General features: G+C 42.8%; 1 protein-coding gene across 3 annotated transcripts in view; it reads right to left on the bottom strand.

Moving 5' to 3' along the window:
* Positions 1 to 240: 240 nt before the first annotated feature.
* Positions 241 to 19114, bottom strand: part of PATL2 (PAT1 homolog 2) — a 115906-nt gene continuing 97032 nt past the window's right edge. For all 3 annotated transcript variants that reach the window (XM_077479942.1, XM_077479943.1, XM_077479945.1), the window contains exons 17-20: positions 18345 to 18485; positions 11564 to 11661; positions 10861 to 11010; positions 241 to 618 (exon numbers count right to left, since the gene is read on the bottom strand). In XM_077479942.1, coding sequence (XP_077336068.1) covers positions 579 to 618; positions 10861 to 11010; positions 11564 to 11661; positions 18345 to 18485 — 429 coding nt within the window. In that variant the 3' untranslated portion in view covers positions 241 to 578. The remainder of the gene's footprint in view (positions 619 to 10860; positions 11011 to 11563; positions 11662 to 18344; positions 18486 to 19114) is intronic.

The raw sequence follows: 19114 nt of genomic DNA, 5'->3' as shown, positions 1-19114 counted from the left end.
AAAGGCAGCCTCAGCTTGATTCATCCAGACCACAACTCCAACATGTTTCGTCCCGCTCTCAGGGCTTAATCATGAAGATCATACAGCAGAAATACATTGCTGAGCGTTCAGTGCACTACATTGGATAAAATAGTAAATCATCCAATATTGCATATTAATCCTAAAAGCCCCTTGCCTAATCACTACAGACTTTAAAATTTCCTTTAAATATTCAAACACAAACAAGCGATACTTCCTTTTCGTTTATTTTGCAAGTGCTGTACATGCCAAAAGTGAATGCTGTGCAAAATTGGCAAACAAAAATATAAATTACATTCATCATTTACACCCCCCATATTTTTACATCACTTGTTTTCTCGCAATTCTTCCAAACAAAAAGGGAACACGGCACAGCCTCTCAGGCCCTCCTGCTCATGCTCCTTAAAGCTGGAAATTCACATCAAAAAGTTAGACAAAACAAAGCAAAAAAATTCCTTTAAAACAGGATTAAATATTTAAGTTTCCAAAAACGGAAGATCCATCCACCAGTTTGTGGTGAGCGAAGCAAAGGCTGATCTCTTCATTTTTTTATTCAGTTTTCATGAAGGCACAGCAGCGTAGGGGGGTGCTGTAGGACATCTAGGAGGGAAAAAAATAAAAATAAAGTAAATTTGAGCTTAAACCATTTTCAAGTTTAAAAACCTCAATACCGGGCACTTTCACCCCCCCTTCCTGCCCAGGCCATTTTTTAGCTTTCGCACTTTCAATGACAATTGAGCAGCCATGCAACACTGCACCCAAAAGTTTATTTTCTGTCAGTAAATTTTGTAAAAAAGCAATTTTTCTCCTTCACTGATGAGGTGGCACTTATGTGCGCCGATTAGGTGGCACTAACATGCCACACTGATAGATGGCACTGGTGGGCAGCCACTGATAGGCACTGCTGGGGCTTTCCTGTACTCAGGGCACTGATGATCAGTGCCTCAATTACCTACCCAGATCTTCTTTGCAAGGAGTCGATTCATGGCACTTTAATATTTACACGCGACTGGCTGTGATTAGACACAGCCGATCACATGGATAAAGAGCCGTGGCAGGGGCGTGCCGTGACCTAGCAACACGGCACAGCCACGATTGCCGCACGATAACGGCTGTTCTGGGACACCTTCATACGACGTCCTCCTAGAATAAGAGCCACACTGTCCCTCTCATTTGACGGTGGGCGGGCGGCAAGAGGTTAAAGTGATTGTAAAGCCACATTTTTTCTTCTTTAAAGATAACAAACATGTTATACTTACCTGCCCTGTGTAGTGGTATTGCAGAGAGCAGCCAAGATCCTCTTCTCCGGTCTCTTGCTGGCTCTCCAGGCCCCTCCCTCCAGATGAGCATCCCACACAGAGCATCCATGCCGAGCCACAGCTGTGTCCATTCAGACCCTCTCTCTCCCCATTGGCTGACTGACAGCAGTGGGACACAATGACGCTACGCTGATGTTTCAGCCAATAAGGGAAGAGCCCCAGACAGCCGAGACACTGCTGCAACATTGCTGGATCTAGATGGGGCTCAGGTATTATGGGGGCTGCTGCACACAGAAGGCTTATCTTAATGCATAGACTGCATTAAGATAAAAAACCTTCTGCTTTTACAATCGCTTTAATATTCTAGTTTAAGTCAGGTTTGATCAACACAAGTGCTAAAATTATCGATAATGTATACTGTATGTTGTATTGTAACATACTTTTATTGAAGTTTTTTGCATTTTATAGACCTAACAGGGTACAGAAATCAGCACATTTTCGGCAGTTGATCAAGCTTTGGAACAGATATACAGCTATATTGTAGCTATATTGTCACATAAATCTATCATTGGTACCTTAAGTGAATAATAGTATGCTTAAAGTGTCATTAACCACTTCAGCCCGGAATGATTTACCCCCTTCCTGACCAAGCCATTTCTTATGTCCTTTTTTCCCCACAAATAGAGCTTTCTTTTGGTGCTATTTGATCACCTCTGCATTTTTTACTTTTTGCGTTATAAAACAAAAGAGCTATACTTTTGAAAAAAAAAAGCCACAACATTTTTACTATAATAAATATGCCCAATTATATATTTTCTTCATCAGTTTGGGCCAAAAAATATAATAGATGAATATTATAATATATATATATATATATATATATATATATATATATATATATATATATATATACATATATACACATACATATACACACACATACACATTTACATACATACATACACACACACTACCGTTCAAAAGTTTGGGGTAACCCAAACAATTTTGTGTTTTCCATGAAAAGTCACACTTATTCACCACCATACGTTGTGAAATGAATAGAAAATAGAGTCAAGACATTGACAAGGTTAGAAATAATGATTTGTATTTGAAATAACATTGTTTTTACATCAAACTTTGCTTTCGTCAAAGAATCCTCCCTTTGCAGCAATTACAGCATTGCACACCTTTGGCATTCTAGCTGTTAATTTATTGAGGTAAGCTGGAGAAATTGCACCCCACGCTTCTAGAAGCAGCTCCCACAAGTTGGATTGGTTGGATGGGCACTTCTGGCGTACCATACGGTCAAGCTGCTCCTACAACAGCTCAATGGGGTTCAGATCTGGTGACTGTGCTGGCCACTCCATTACCGATAGAATACCAGCTGCCTGCTTCTGCTGTAAATAGTTCTTGCACAATTTGGAGGTGTGTTTAGGGTCATTGTCCTGTTGTAGGATGAAATTGGCTCCAATCAAGCGCTGTCCACTGGGTATGGCATGGCGTTGCAAAATGGAGTGATAGCCTTCCTTATTCATTTATTTAATGAAGATGCCAGTTGGGGACCTGTGAGGCGTCTGTTTCTCAAACTAGAGACTCTAATGTGCTTATCTTCTTGCTTAGTTGTGCAACGCGGCCTCCCACTTCTTTTTCTACTCTGGTTAGAGCCTGTTTGTGCTGTCCTCTGAAGGGAGTAGTACACACCGTTGTAGGAAATCTTCAATTTCTTTGCAATTTCTCGCATGGAATAGCCTTCATTTCTAAGAACAAGAATAGACTGTCGAGTTTCAGATGAAAGTTCTCTTTTTCTGGCCATTTTGAGCGTTTAATTGACCCCACAAATGTGATGCTCCAGAAACTCAATCTGCTCACAGGAAGGTCAGTTTTGTAGCTTCTGGAAGGAGCTAGACTGTTTTTAGATGTGTGAACATGATTGCACAAGGGTTTGCTAATCATCAATTAGCCTTCTGAGCCAATGAGCAAACACATTGTACCATTAGAACACTGGAGTGATAGTTGCTGGAAATGGGCCTCTATATACCCATGTAGATATTGCACCAAAAACTAGACATTTGCAGTTAGAATAGTCATTTACCACATTAGCAATGTATAGAGTATATTTGTTTAAAGTTAGGACTAGTTTAAAGTTAGCTTCATTGAAAAGTACAGTGCTTTTCCTTCAAAAATAAGGACATTTCAATGTGACCCCAAACTTTTGAACGGTAGTGTATAATTATATATATATATATATATATATATATATATATATATATATATATATATATATATATATATATATATATATATATATATATATATATATATATATATATCTATATCTATATCTATATCTATATCACACACACACACACACGAGTATAATAAATATATATACACACGCACACACACACACTAAGCATATATTGATTGGTTTATAGGGGATAGATTTATGCCATTTATATTGACTTTTTTACTAGTAGATGTGTCGGTCTGTGATTTTAGCGGTACTGCAACATTGCAGCAGACAAAATCGCAAATGTGTTCCCTCAGTGTGTGTTCCAACTGTGGGGGGGGGGGGTGTGTTAGACTGACTTGGGAAGGAGACCGATCGTTATTCCTATATACTAGGAACCACCCCTAACAGAAAGTGGATTTGTGTGTTTACACACACAAATGCCCATTTTTCCCTCTGTCATGAGCGATCGCGGGTGCCCGGCAGACATCGCGGAGCAGCATTGGCAGCTAGTGCACATGCTCTTTTTTGTTTTTTTTTTTGTTTTATTTATTGCTTTTTTAAACAAATATAAAGACCACCCAATGGGCCACACAAAACAGAAACTATTTACATTTCTTCAGCATTGACTCTCTCCTCTGCCCTCTGGACAGTCACATTCATATTACATCTTACTGCAGGAGCATTCTGTTAGGAGCCACTCAATCCGCCACCGTGGTTTCACTATTCATCCAACTGCCCAAAACTTTGTCAAACTTCTCTGGGATGCCCCTGCTGATGTATGTAGCCTTGTATAAACGGTGCCGCCCTATTAACCACACCCTTCCACGCAGATACAGATGGAGGATTGGGCTTTTTCCATAATAACACTATAATTTTCCTAGCGTAATAGATGAGGATCATCAGCAACGTACGAGTTACTCCTTTTTGGGGCTAGATTGTCTACCAATCCCAAAAGGCACACTTCTATCGTGGGCTGTATATGAATGACGGTCACTTCCGCTATACATTCCATGACCCCCTTCCAAAACACTTGGATGTTCGTGCAGTTCCAAAAGATGTGCATGAAATCATCAGTGAAGGAATTGCACCACAAGCAAGCCGGGGACCGGGTAGGGAACATCTTAGCCAATCTTGCTGGAGTAAGATATATACGATGCAGGAATTTAAACTGAATGAGTTGGTCTCTTGCAGAAACCAATCTAGTAAAATTAATGTCCCATACATCCTCTTAGTCATCCTCATCCATCTGGGGGGGGGGGGGGAACACCCCACACCTCCCTACACCCTGCAAGAAGATTCTCTCCCTCCACAAACAGTTTATATATTGTAGACAAGGCCTTCTCCAAAGTGTCCTCCCTCAGTAAAGACTCTAAATCACTCATTTTCAAGGTAAGACCAACATCCCTGAATTGGCCATTGTATGCGTGTCGGAGCTGAAGATACCGAAACAAGTGAGTGTTGGGAAGATAAAACTTAGTTTTCAGGGCATCAAACTGTAAAAGTTTCCCACCGCCCAATGTCTTTCAGCGTCTTAATACCAAACTTAGTCCAGATAATTGGGTCAGGGTACTCACACAGGTGTGAATTTGGGATTCTTCCAAAGTGGTGTGTGATGAGAAATCTGGGAAGTTCTACCAGTCTTGCTCACAGCTACCCATGCGTTACTAGTTGAACGCATGGATAACGGGATCTTATACGGAGCCCGGACCCCCCAATGCGGGAGATGTCAGTGCCTCATACGAGCCAACTACAACTGCCTTTAGTGTATTAGCAGTGTCATCCTCAGGTAGAGCAAGTACGAATACCAATGAATACCAACTGACCCGCTAAAAAAATACCTGTGAAAGTCCGGGACTGCCAGACCCCCTTGTTTCCACTGCAATTGTAACACCCCAAGTTTAATTTGGGGGTGTCACCCCTGCCACAGGAAAGTAATTGATCTATTCTTATAAATATATATCTCGGTATCCAAACTGGGGAATTCCAAAATATACAAAAAGAGGCAAAAAATTAAATTTTTAATAGATTCACCCTGCCTATGAGTGTCAAAGGTAGATTCTGCCATGCCTGCAGTCTGGATTTTAGTTTAGTCAGAAGTGGATCGACATTCAAGGCAATAAAGTCTGATACAGTGTTAGATATGCGTAACCCCAGATATTTGATCACCTCCACCCTCTGCAAGGGACAATCTGCAGGAATCTCACATCTGGGGGGGATGGTGTTCTGAGGTAGAGAATTTGGGATTTTCCCCAGTTGACTCTCAGACCCGAAAAATGGGCAAAGGAATTTAGGATGTCTAAAGCCGCCGACAGGGAATCCTTGGAGTCTTGCAGAAAAAGAACCATATCGTCTGCATATAGTGCAGTTTTTCCGGTCAAGCTATCCACCGTTATCCCCTGTACCTCCTCAGACGCTTGCAAGTCTGCAGCCAAGGATTCAATCATGATGGAAAAAAGACCCGGAAACAACGGGCAACCTTGGCGAGTGCCCCTATGGAAAAAAAATTTGGGCAACATTGTTTAGCTTTATGGCAATGATATAGAATGTCAATCCACCTCTGGAACTGGGGACCGAAACTGAAAGTCTCCAATATTACCCCCTGTAGTTCCAGTCCACAGAATCAAAGGCCTTTTCCAGATCTAGAAAGACCAGTATCCCACCGCTGGAAATATCTGGGCCTAACAGTTTGAGTTAAGACCCTGTGCAGATTAATGTCTGTGGTCTTTTTGGGCATAAAACCTGTTTGGTCAGGGGAAATAACATGCAGTACAACCAACATAAGTCTAGTAGCTAACATTTTGGTCAGTATTTTGAAGTCCATATTTAATAAAGGGATGGGCCTATATGATGAACACTGCAGTGGGTCTTTATCCGGCTTAGCCAATAATACACTATGGGCCTCATAAAAGGAGGCCCATAGTGTAAACATTCCGTAAATAATTTCAGTAGTCTGGGTGCCAGGGTCTCTGAGTAGTGGTGATACCACTCAATTGGCAGACCATCTGGTCCAGGAGCTTTACCACTAGGAAAGGACCCTATTGCGAACACTACCACCTCTTCCCTGAAAGCGGCATCCAGAAAATTTCTAGACTCCGCTGGCAGTATGGGCAACTGAAGGGTCTCCAATGTGTTCCTGAGGTCACTTATGTCATAGGGATCTATAGGAAAGTTTAGAGACCTATAGAAAGGACACAAACTCTCATACTATGTCCTCCCTATCTCTCAGCGGATGTCCAGACGGGGACAGTATACAGGGCACTACCGTCTCCTGCCATCAGAAGAGCTAAGAGTTTGCCATTTTTATCTCCTTTTTCAAAAACACGCACTGCTCTCCCTTGCAGCTGACAAGTAGTCACGTTCCAATAATGGAGAGCTACGTTCCTCCTTGCAAACTGCAATTGAGCCAATGTGTCAGAGGAAGGTGAATCCGCATGTGCCTTAGCGCATTCCTGTTCGCTCTCCTGGATTTGTTTCAATACACGGTTTTGCTCTGTTCTAAGGGCTTTTATGGCCGATATGTATACCCCCCCTAGTGGTGGCCTTGAAGGCCTCCCATTCGGAGTGTACCATTGCAGATCCTTCATTAATCTGCCAGTATGCATCAAGGTGTGGCTTCAGCAGCTCTTCCACAGCGGGCTCACCCACCCATCTAGGAGACAGACACCAAATCCTCCTTGAACTCTGGGAGCCTAATTGCAAGGTAATCTGAAGTGGAGTGTGATCCGATACTCCCCCTAGAAGGTATGACGCCCCATCCACCAGAGGCAATAATGCTCCGTTGGCGAACACCAGGTCTATTCTGGATGACGAAACATGTACCGAGGACAGAGGAGTAGCAGTACGCCAGATCTCCGCAAGACCCGCAGCTTCTGCCCAGTATGACAATTCATGGTTTGGAGCGCTGCGTGGGTTGGACGCGTCCAACATATAATTGAGAACATTATTGAAATCACCAGCTACCAATAACTGGAATGGTGCGTGAGGTGCCAATTTCTCCAACACCTCGTACAGGATATTCCCCGTAAAAAGGGAATATAAACATTTACCAGGGCTAACCTGCTAACCCACCGTTTCTATGGACCAGGGTAGGGACTTGTGCAACAAAATAGACACACCCCTAGCATAAGACGGAAAAGTGGCATGTATGGCTCTATGCATCCAGAATTTGGTTGCCTAATAGATGTGTTGCCTGTAAAAATTATGTGAGGATGTTGGGCCTGCAAAAGTTTTAGCACCAGAGAGCTTTTGAATTTTGAATTCAAACCCCTGACATTCCAAGAGAGGATTCTAATATTTAAGGACATGACTGCAATTTAGAAATTTGCTACAAGATATAGGCCTAGGAGCACAAGTGAGGTCCAGAGTCACACCAAGCCATACAGCATGCCGAAGATTTGCATTTATCCATCTGAAAAAGGCACCCTGAGGTGGAGTCCACTTTAGGGTGTCCCCCAGTCTGCCAACCGTGCAGTACCGGGGGGGGGGGGGGGAGACACTACAACCAAACAACCACACATACAAGATGGAACAGATGTAAAAAAAAAAAAAAAAAAAACGCACATGCTCAGTTTTATATGCATTTCCTACCCTGAGCATTTCTTCCCTTTCACATCTGAGCAACCCATGTGACTATAGAGAGTCACATGTGGGCGTATACAGTGGTAAAATCACAGCCCACTCCCTCCTTCTCCATGCCCACTAACTAGCCAAAACAATGTGGGTGGGATATTGCATCTTAATTTATGGAGGCTTCACCTCCCCTGTTATAATGCACAGGCTGGGGGGGGTGACTGCCTGAGATTGGCAGATTTCTGCCAACACCGTGTTATTGGCACAAACGTTAAAGATTTGTTTAAAAAAAATATATATATGCTATATAATATATGTACATTTTAAGGGGGCAGCTGGTTTTATCAACTCCTGCATTTTATATATTTAACATTCAAGGCAGCACCTTTTGTGTTACTGTATATTTGTATGGTGATTTAAAACAGTTTATTGATATTAATCATTTTACTCTGTTTACCAAAGGCTTTTGTTTCTAATTTTGAACATGTGACCAGCAGCAGAGGAATAGAAGCTCCTCCTGCCATTGTTTCCCTGCAGACAGGCTGGGAAAGAGCTGGGTCATGCGACCCAAAAATATGAAAGGGTGGGCATAGAACCAGAATTGCATAAATCTGGGTAGGAGAAGGTTCATACCCGAGTGGCTACCCACCTATGCCTAGCATGGTTTTTGGAGCAACCTATACGAGAGATTAGTACACCGGTATCGGTCTAGATAGTAAGCCCTTGCCGTAAATCTAGTTTGTCAATACTTGAAAGTTTGAGGGCAGTTTAGGCTAGAGAGGGATAGAACCCTATCACAACCTGTACCTGTAGGTGGGGTAGAAAGTCTACATTTTATCTGTTTATCTAGCAAAGAAGGCTTTACAGAAAATAGATCATATTGAGGGGGGTCACCACCTAACATTTTCTGGTGTAGTAGTAGCATAATTGAGCATTTATTCTCAAGGTTTGTCATCCAACTGGGTTTATGGCATCCACCAACTCCCTCCAAAAGGTCTGGAGTAGTGGAAAGGAAAAATACCAAACGAATGAAGGTAACCAGTGTGGTGCCACAGATTGCCTCTAGCACATTATGACACCATCCCTAGCGGTGCCTACGAGCACATTATCTTCTGGGGTCCAATTTTTTTAATTTTGAGGTTTACTATCCTTTTTAATTAACATTTTTTGTTAACAACTTTGGAGGTAAATACCACGCGTGTTATTTTATATCAAAAATTCATGCAGTGATTTATCTTAGGGAGTTTACCCCAATAAGTCTGAAGCATTGAGAGTTTATCTAGCTAGTCAGTAATACAGATGGTTTCCATTAGGTCAACATGATCAGAGAGAGAAACTGTCCTATGCACACCGAACTCAAGTAGCCTCAAAGATTATGTGTAGTGTCTTAATTCCATACTTAACCCAGGAGTTGAAACATAATTTGAACTACACAGAGAACCTGTTGCTTTCATTATCTTGTGCCTTGACTGGACCTTTGCAGGGCACGCACTCCTCCACCCCATCCAGCAACTGTAGATCCAGGCTTTTGAATGACCACCTTTCCATCAAGAGCTTTAATTTAAGTAGATAGATAACCTATATTTTAGCTACAATGTAAGTGGGTATGGGTTTGTGCTACCTAACAATTTTCAAAGTTATTTAAACTAAGACATGTCCGCCAGTGATGTACCACAAGGATATGCTCACTTTTTTGTGATGCATGAAGGAATTCAAAGATATGCATGCTCCAGTAGCACATAAAAGGGAATCACTTTTGCAAGTGCGTGATTGTGCCAATAAATGTAATCGTAGGATTCATTAACACATCTATGGACTGTTTCTTTGCTCTCTCCTATCAGCATGTCCCTTGTTAGCACATGGGCACTGCAACAAAACTTTTTGGCTACTTGCGCTGCTTCTTCATTTTCCAACCTGAGCTCTGCTGGAGCGAGATTGCAAGAGAGCCTGATACCAAGCCAAATTCAGGTACTGCTTGCATGTAATAAAATTAATTTAAGTATCAATGTATTATTTGCTTTGACATAATATATACTTTAAACTATTTTTTTTATCTTGATATACGATCATGTAGCAAAGGTTGTTACAAAAAACATGAAGTTTTCATGAAAGCCATCCACAGCTCGGCCCCCAGCTACATCACTAGCTTAGTCTCTAAATACCAACCTACTCGTCCTCTTCGTTCCTCTCAAGACCTCCTGCTCTCTAGCTCCCTCATCACCTCCTCCCATACTCTCCTCCAGGACTTTTCCAAAGCCTCCCCAATCCTATGGAATGCCCTACCCCAATCTGTCCGCTTATCTCCTACTTTATTAGCTTTTAGAGGATCCCTGAAAACACTTCTCTTCAGAGAAGCCTACCCCACCCAAACCTAACTGTATTTTCAGTTTCTCCATCAGCTTATCCTCCACAGTTATTACCTTTTGTTTCAACTTGACCCTCCCTTCAAGATTGTAAGCTCTAACGAGCAGGGCCCTCTGATCCCTCCTGTATTGATTTGTATTGTAAGTGTACTGTCTGCCCTCATATTGTAAAGCGCTGCGCAAACTGTTGGCGCTATATAAATCCTGAATAATAATAATAATAATAATAATAATAAATAATGAAAGGGTATCTGCTTTTTAAAAACAATTACAAATGTGCACCTCACGCCTTTGTGTACAAAGCCTTAGGCAAACAAAAATTCAACCACATAAATTTGTCTAACCTAAAAACACATGATCGTTCCCGATTTGGGGTGCCGGGCATTCACCAAAGGTTTGAAATAAAAAGGCAACTTACTCCATTTTGTCCTCTAGTTTATGAATAGTCTGCTTGTCCAGGTAACGGCAAAATAAGGAAAGCAAATTGCTTGGTAGAAAGAGTGGCTCCACCATGGAGGATTTGGAAACGTGAGAAAGCTCCTTTGCTACAAGGAACACTGTATCGGTCCTGGGGAGGAATGAAGAGACAAATGCAAACTCTTAAATGCCAAAGAATAAAAAATGCAAATACTAAAATTAAAAACCCATTGCATCATGTAAAGACAGTAAGAGCTAATACAACATATACAAAGATTTATCAGTTACCAAATTCAAAGAATTCTCTATAAAAAAAAAAGAAAATCTGTATCAGCAAGTACCAGATTCAAATTGGTTCAGTGGCCCTGAATAGTTTAGTGTGCCATAGAAATTTATTTACTATAGGTGAAACTCCCAAGGACTTCCATCATTACTACAGTAATGCTAATGATGTAGAATTGATTTAAGTTTACTAAAACGCCTTTTTTTAATTGCACGAAAGCATCATTCAGCATAATATTTAAGATGTTATTGGATAGATGCTGGAGGTTTGAAACGTCAACCAACTTAATCCATATGTTTTTCAGCAATCTAAGCAGCGAGAGCTCCGATACACCTGCCATAGGGTGGTCATGAATTATAAAAAAGGGTACAGCTTCTCGCAGGGTTACATAGGGAAACAAAACTCCATAGATACTCATTACCATTTTTCAAAGTCCCCAATGCATGGTTCCATTGGTGTATCAGAAGACAATAGGCTCTCTCCATGGCTCAGTAATGCATACAACAGGGAGATTCCAAACTAGAGACAAGCAAAAAACAAACATTTCCATAGCTGTGAGAGAATTTCACATTGATAATCTATAAATCAAGGAACATTCAGTGTAAGAAAAAAAGAAAAAAAAATTATTACAGAAAACCACAATCATTTAAAATTAATGTAAAGCAAGTTTTTTTTTGTTTTAGAAAAAGCGAGAGAGACTTGGAAACTTTTTAAATTGCCATTCATGTCCCTAGAGGAGAGAGGCACCACTATTTGTCCCAGGGACCATTGTCACCAAAACAAAAAGAGGAAATCCTAAATGTATACAGTTGACAAATAAGCGTCAGGTAGGGGGAAAACCTTGCAATGGGGACGCTTCCCTGCCGCTCCATTCCACCCCACTCATTTTTTGTATCAGAAGCAAAAGTCAGTCAGTCAGTCAGTCAGTCAGTCAGTCAGTCAGTCAGTCAGTCAGTCAGTCAGTCAGTCAGTCAGTCAGTCAGTCAGTCAATCTTGCCAGCAGGGACCCAGAAAACATACAAAGGTTTTAACTTTATTTCCCCTCCATCAAAAAACAAACAGAAAAAAATAAAAGCCACACACACACACACACACTTTGAGAGTATTGTGGAGGTCATATTTTCTGTTCTCTCATCCTACAAAATCCAGGCATGTTGAGATACCTGCTACACAGCATATCTCACTTGTTGCTTAGTGGCTGCAAATCACATATGTAAGTGAATTGTTTATAAAGTATATAGCCATTTACTATTCCAGTGTGTTCTGGGTGTTTCCAGACAAGTGCAGGGAGCACAAATCTTTATGGAACCACTCATGTACGAGGGTGGGGGTGGAAACATTCCTATGCTGATCAAAGATGATCTAAACACCTCAAAAAAATAAAAATAAAACACACGAAACCTTTGGTTTGGCTTTTCTTTTTTAAAAGTAGGAAAGAAATAAATAGTTTTTGCTGTGTATATACTGGTGGTATTTATTTTCCGTACTTTAGACACAACAGGAATTGAGAGGAAATCTTGAAGTGATTTTAAGGGTTTTTTTTTTTGTGTTTTTAAACAAACATATTATACTTGCCTCCACTGTACAACTCATTTTGCACAGAGTGGCCCTGAACCTCATCTTCTGGGGTCCCCTGGCAGCTCTCGTGGCTCCTCCCCACACCAGATAACCCCCTGGGAGAAGCACTTCCCTGGGGGATTACCTTGTGGGTGCGTTCCCAAGTCCTTCATTTGGCGTCCATAGAGGCAGAATGCAGGACTTGGCCCCGCCCCATCATTGGATTTGATTGACAGCAGCAGGAGCCAATGGCTCACTGCTATCAATCTATTGAATCAAGAGCCGAGAACCCCGGGCAGAGAGACAGTGCGTCAAGTTCCAGGGCTCAGGCAAGTAAAACGGGGGTGGGGTTCGTCACTGCAAGGTTTTTTTTCACCTTATTGCATAGGATGCATTAAGGTGGAAAAATACGTAGGTTTTACAACCCCCTCAATTTCAGTCCCAGGGAAAAAAAATAAAAAAATAAGTTGGTTTAGATACTTGTGTACATTTGGGATACCCCCCCTCAAAAAAAAAAAAAAAAATCACCACCTCTCTGGAAAGCATGCACGTTTCCCCAAGTTTCATCCCTACATTTAAAAACGTACTGCAAAGACAGAAAAATACCTGGTAATCTGCCAGAAGTTCAGTGCAGTTCTAATGCCACGTACACACGTAGCGGACTAACCGGGCGGACTGTCCGCCGGACTTTCCGAACTGGCTACTTGCCCACACACGGCACTTTTTCAGAGGACTAATACGGCATACCAAGTCCACCGGACTATCCGCCGTACTTTTGAAATGAACGGACTCGCTCACACACGCGGAGGAAAGTCCGCTCATTTTGAGCACGTCTCCAGGTAGGCGGGGCCCGCGAAGGATGCGTCGCTGGCCCCGCCACCTGGTATGGACTTAAAGAGGAACCCTTACAAAAATCGGCAGCGACAGAAGACCGGGCCACCGCCTGTAAAAGAGCTAGAAGAAGGCGCGGTGGCCCGGCAAGAAGAACCGAAGAGGGGGACAAGACCCCCGAAGTCGGAAGAAGAGGGCGGCGGCGAAGAAGAATGCCGGAGAAGAGGAGTCCGGCGAGAAGACCCCCGAAGACTGAAGACCCCCGGAACTGTGCAATAAACTATTTTAACCCGTGTGTGTTTTTTTACTTTTATTTACAGGTGAATGGGTAGGGGTACATTGTACCCCATACTCATTCGGGGACGGTATCCAGGGGCCCCCGGATTCCGATAAGCCCCCCCGCCTGCAGACCCCGACAACCAACGGCCAGGGTTGTCGGGAAGAGGCCCTTGTCCTCATCAACATGGGGACAAGGTGCTTTGGGGTGGGGGGGCCACGCGGCACCCCCCCCATGTTGAGGGCACGCGGCCTGGTACGGCTCAGGAGGGGGGGCCGCTCACTCGTCCCTCCCCCTTTCCTGGTCGGCCGGGTAGCGTGCTCAGACAAAGGTCTGATGTGGACCTGGGGGGACCACCACGCCGATTTTTTCGGCTTTGGGGTTCCCCTTTAAGTCCATACCAGGTGGCGGGGCCAGCGACGCTTCCTTCGTGGGCCCCGCCTACCTGGAGGCGTGCTCAAAATGAGCAGACTTTTCTCCGGGCGGGAAAAGTCCGTTCATTTCAAAAGTATGGCGGACTGGCATACGCACGGTTAGATTGTCCGCCGAAATGCAAGTCCGGCGGGAAAATTGGAGTGCAAAACTACTTTCTAAGTCCGTCATACTTTCGGGTAAAAAAAGTTCGCCGGAGGCTACATGGGGGGGGGATTGTCCGGCGGACTTGAGTTTGCCGGACTTTTCCACCCGATTGTTTGATCGTATGTACGTGGCATAACTGTACAGTGACAGCACAGTGCTTTTGCTGCACTAAAATCCCAAGCAATGTCAGCCCTGCCTACAGAAATCAGCTTAGCCCCCATCCCTCGCTGTCCCACTCCCCTCAGGCATAAATGTATTTCCTTCCAAGCTAAACAATGTTACTGCCCAGAATATCAAGGGACTGCTTCCACACTAGGGAAATTAGATGATAGAAGTGTGCCTACATGAGTGGGGATTTACTTCACAGCAGCTGGCCCTACAAGAATTGTGGAATCCTGGTTCTGAGAACACAGGGAATAAGCAAAATAAAAATAAAAAATGCTGGGATATGCTCTACAGGGCAGAGGGAGATTTGAAGTAAAAAGTGGACAACATGAATCATTTGTGATCCCGACTACACGGTCCAAGTGGCTAGCTGGAACAAGGTGGCATCACAGTTTCACATTAATGCCGTGTACACACGATCAGAATTTAGCCCAGCAAAAGACCGATGAGAGCTTTTCATTGGAAAATGTGACCGTGTGTATGCTCCATCGGAATTTAGCTTGCCAAATTCCCGCTAGCAAAAATTCTAGAGCGTGTTCTCAATTTTCCCGACGGAAATTACAATCGTGTGTATGCAAGTCCAACATGCAAAAACTCACTCATGCTTAGATTCAACTATGAGATGGAAGCTATTGGCTACTGGGTATTGAACTTTTCTAGTCCCGTCGTATGTGTTGTACATCATCACTTTGACGGTCGGAATTTGGTGTGATTGTGTGTATGCAAGACAGCTTGAGCGAAATCCCATTGGAATTCAGTCGGGAAAACCATCAGAGCTTTTTCTGACCAAAATTCCAATCGCGAGTACGCGGCATTAGCCTTTACGGTTTGACCTATACAATACATAAAACACAAGTATGGGACTTTAAGTGAGACAGGCTGTAACACAATGTAAAAGTATATCTATTTATTAACAAGGGCAAAAAAGATGCACCAGTATCGCTCAGGTTGAACTTTTAATGGGATGCAAGTTTGTGGATCAGACCATGTAAATTTTCTGTACATAATTTTCTCATAACATGGGTTCTTATTTAGACCATTTTATACAGACACTCTAGCATCTGCTCCTGACGAGTCAGATTATTGACGAAACATCAAGCTTCAAAGCAGGGGTCCTCAAACTTTTTAAACAGGGGGCCAGTTCACTGTCCCTCAGACCGTTAGAGGACCGGACTATAGTTCAACCACTTACGGACGGCCTGCCACAGTTTTATGGCGGCGGTTTGAAGGAGGATTTAGTTATGGCAGCGCGGATTCGCCACAAGATCACTTTTAATCGGTAATGGGAGAGGGCCCCCTCTCCTCCCGCCCCAATCCGGTGCCTTCCGCTGCATACCGGAGTTGTCGGCAGCGGCGGAGGCGATCGCATCCTCTTGATGGCTCAGTATGGAGACGAGTGAGGGGAAGATTGGGCCCAACTATCTCCATACAATTTCTGGGCGGAAGCGACGTCAAAATGTCACTTCTGCCCACAGCTCTTAAAGGGACAATTTTTAATGATTTTTTTTGAATTGCTATTTTTTTTTTTTTTTTAAATGGCATTTTAGTCCAGATATGAGATCTGAGGACTTTTTGGACCTCTTATCTCATATTTCAGAGGACCTGCCATGTTTTTTTCTATTACAAGGGATGTTTACATTCCTTGTAATGGGAATAAAAGTGAGAATTTTTTTTTTTTTCAACTGTTTAACAAAAAAAAAATTATTTTTACTTATTTTTAAACGCACCCCGTCCCGCTGAGCTCACGCACAGAAGCGAATGCATACTTGAGTATCGCCGCAATCGGTAGAGCGAGAGCAATTCTAGCTCTAGACCGCCTCTAATGCAAAACATGCAACCTGTTGAATTTTTTAAACAATGCCTATGGAGACTCGGTGCAACATTATCTTTCATAATATAAAAAAAAAAAAAAAATGAGGCAAATTTTACTGCAGTCTTATTTTTTTATTCAAAAAAGTGCATTATACGGTGTGAAAAAAAAAAAAATTGCAACGACCGCCATTTTATTCTCTAGGGTGTTAGAACCCCCAAACATTATATATTGTTTTTTCTTTCCAAGTCATTTTCTAGCAAAACAAAACTGCTTTAAACATGTAAAAACGCCAAAATCTCAAAAACGAGGCTGGTCCTTAAGTGGTAAAAAAACAAAAAAAAAAAAACTATGAACAAATTCCTATGCACACTGAACATATCTTATTTTGAAGTGAAAAAACAAAAACGGGAACAAATACAATATTTAAAATGAAGACCAAGTAAAGTTAAATCAACAAACTTAGCAGTATTTCAATGGGAACTATGAGCCTGCTTTTGGTTAATGAGATGGTCAATGTCGCAGTCCAATCAGTGCCTCCCTCACCATCAGTGCAAGCCCCCCTCACAGTCTTACTGTGTCAAACAATGTCTCACCAGTCAGTGTGTGCACATCGGGCAACTCCTGCTGCTGTGTCAGGGCTCACTGTGAAAAGTTTGGGCGCGCTGTGATAAAAGTCCCACCCTCCTCCTAGACCAGCTTATGTGATAGACAGAACACTGCCTCCATCACACGAGCTGATCTAGGAGGAGGGCCGGACTTATCACAGCACACCAGAACTTTTAACAGTGAGCTCTGTGTCTCCCGCTGTGTTCCAACCGGCCCACCCCAAGGCCTGGTTTGTTGGGAATCTGGCCTTGGGTGGGGTGGGCTGGATAAATGTCCTCGGCGGGCTGCATGTGGCAAGCGGGCCGTAGTTTGAGGACCCCCGCTTCAAATGTTGCAGTCCCCACGCTTCACAATTGGTCATACTGACACCTTATTTCTGTACAAAATATTATTTCAACATATTCATGTGTTTGTATATTTTCTCCAATGTTATGGTGGCAATGTTTTATACTATGGTCTTATTTACTATTTTTCAAGTTTAGTTTGATACTCATGTAGCACTGACCCCGAAGGAGCTGCTGGCGTCCCATTGTGTCCCATTGTAAAGTGGATTAAAGAAGGTTAGCTCCGACACTAGTCATTTTTCTGGATCCAACAACCACTGGACAGGCCTCTCTGACTGAACATATCATCGGCTGCTAGGTCAGTTAAAGTCTCTGCCACAGACTTTATACGTTTAGCGATCTTGTTATGCAATCCTGTGCCACAGGAAGGCACAGTAAGCTTCTGATTGCAAAGTTAAAGAGTTTCCCCACAGTACCTGATACTATCAGTTGCAGAGCCTCAGGTCAGCTGGCCTCGAGACATTGAATAAGGCAGCACACACATCGGGCCAGGAGGCCCATGAGGCTGTTTCTGAGTAAAAGGGGTACCCAATGCATTCAGCCTGTTGAATTTCCAACACCTACCGGTGGTGACAGCGACACCCATGGTCAAGTGGAAATTAGTACAACCCAGCCAAACTGGTACAGAAGCCAGAGCTTTAGCATAATTAGTCTGAGCCAAACTGCAGCTTCAAACTTAAATTTACAAAAATACTAGCATCAGTATTAAATACCAGTGCTACACTAATTTGCATGCTTTGAGCATTTACCCTTCATGCACATTGCTATGGATCTTTATTATCCTGGTTGATAAATGGATATACTTCTACATTGTGTTAAAGCCTGCCTCACTTAAAGTCCCATACTTATTTAATGTATCCAGATTAGGGATGGAGGTAGTTCCAACCCCCCCTCCCGTGCACCTCATTTAAAGTACCAGTATTTGTATACACTCACACACCCACCCCATCTCCTTTTAACTACACAATACATGAGGTATTACAGTAAGTGAAGGACGATCAAAAGTTGATTGCCAGAGAAATACTCATACCTGGTTCTGGAATGCCAATCTAAGCGGCAAATCTGGGCTCTCTGGCAAAGGTGTGGTAAGTTCTTGGATTACTCGGATCAACTCAGTGAATGGTAGTTCATTAACGATAGATGTCAGAGGTCCGTAGAGAACCGGAAGGGACTACAAATATAGAAATAAATCAAAATGACAATAACCATTCCAACAATAAACACTTGTAAAGCATTTAGGGAGGTAGAGTTTCCCTTTAAGAGTGGCAGGGGTTTGTGTCAGGGAAGGGAGACTTCCTGACGTGACAGAAAGAAGAGAGCTGAAGGGGGGGGGGTCTAGTGTACTCTTCACTTTGGGAAATATTACCTATTGTTTTTGGGAACTAAGTTTTGGACTGTAATTGGGTGGGAGTACCAACTTGCTCACCCTCGGTTTTGAAGATGCATCGGTCCATGAGAATGAGATGTTCAATGAAACCATCATTTGGAACAGTTACTACATCTTAAGGGCTTTATGCTTATACTGACAAATAAAAGAAACTACTTGTGTAGCGAGAGTCTTCTGCAAAAATGTCCTACTGAGGGTGAAATGTTAAATTCAGCCATTGCCCGGGGTAAAGAGTTGTGTGCTTACTGCAAGCCTGGTCAGCTCTTATTGGGTGGTGGAGGAAAAGGAGTCCCCCTCCCTGATGGTGAGAGAAATCTTGTGCATCATGTGGCCTGTGCCCCATGTCCCATAGGCCCTGCGACCCTGGACTGCTTTGTGTGCCATTCAAGCTCACTGAAACAGGATATGGATCC

This window comes from Lithobates pipiens, unplaced genomic scaffold, assembly GCF_037356315.1.
Source record: "Lithobates pipiens isolate NorthernLeopardFrog02 unplaced genomic scaffold, aLitPip1_a1.2 Scaffold_16, whole genome shotgun sequence".
Taxonomy (NCBI): Eukaryota; Metazoa; Chordata; class Amphibia; order Anura; family Ranidae; genus Lithobates; species Lithobates pipiens.
The sequence above is the reverse complement of the archived record's forward strand: the minus strand, read 5'-3'. Positions and strand labels throughout refer to the sequence as shown.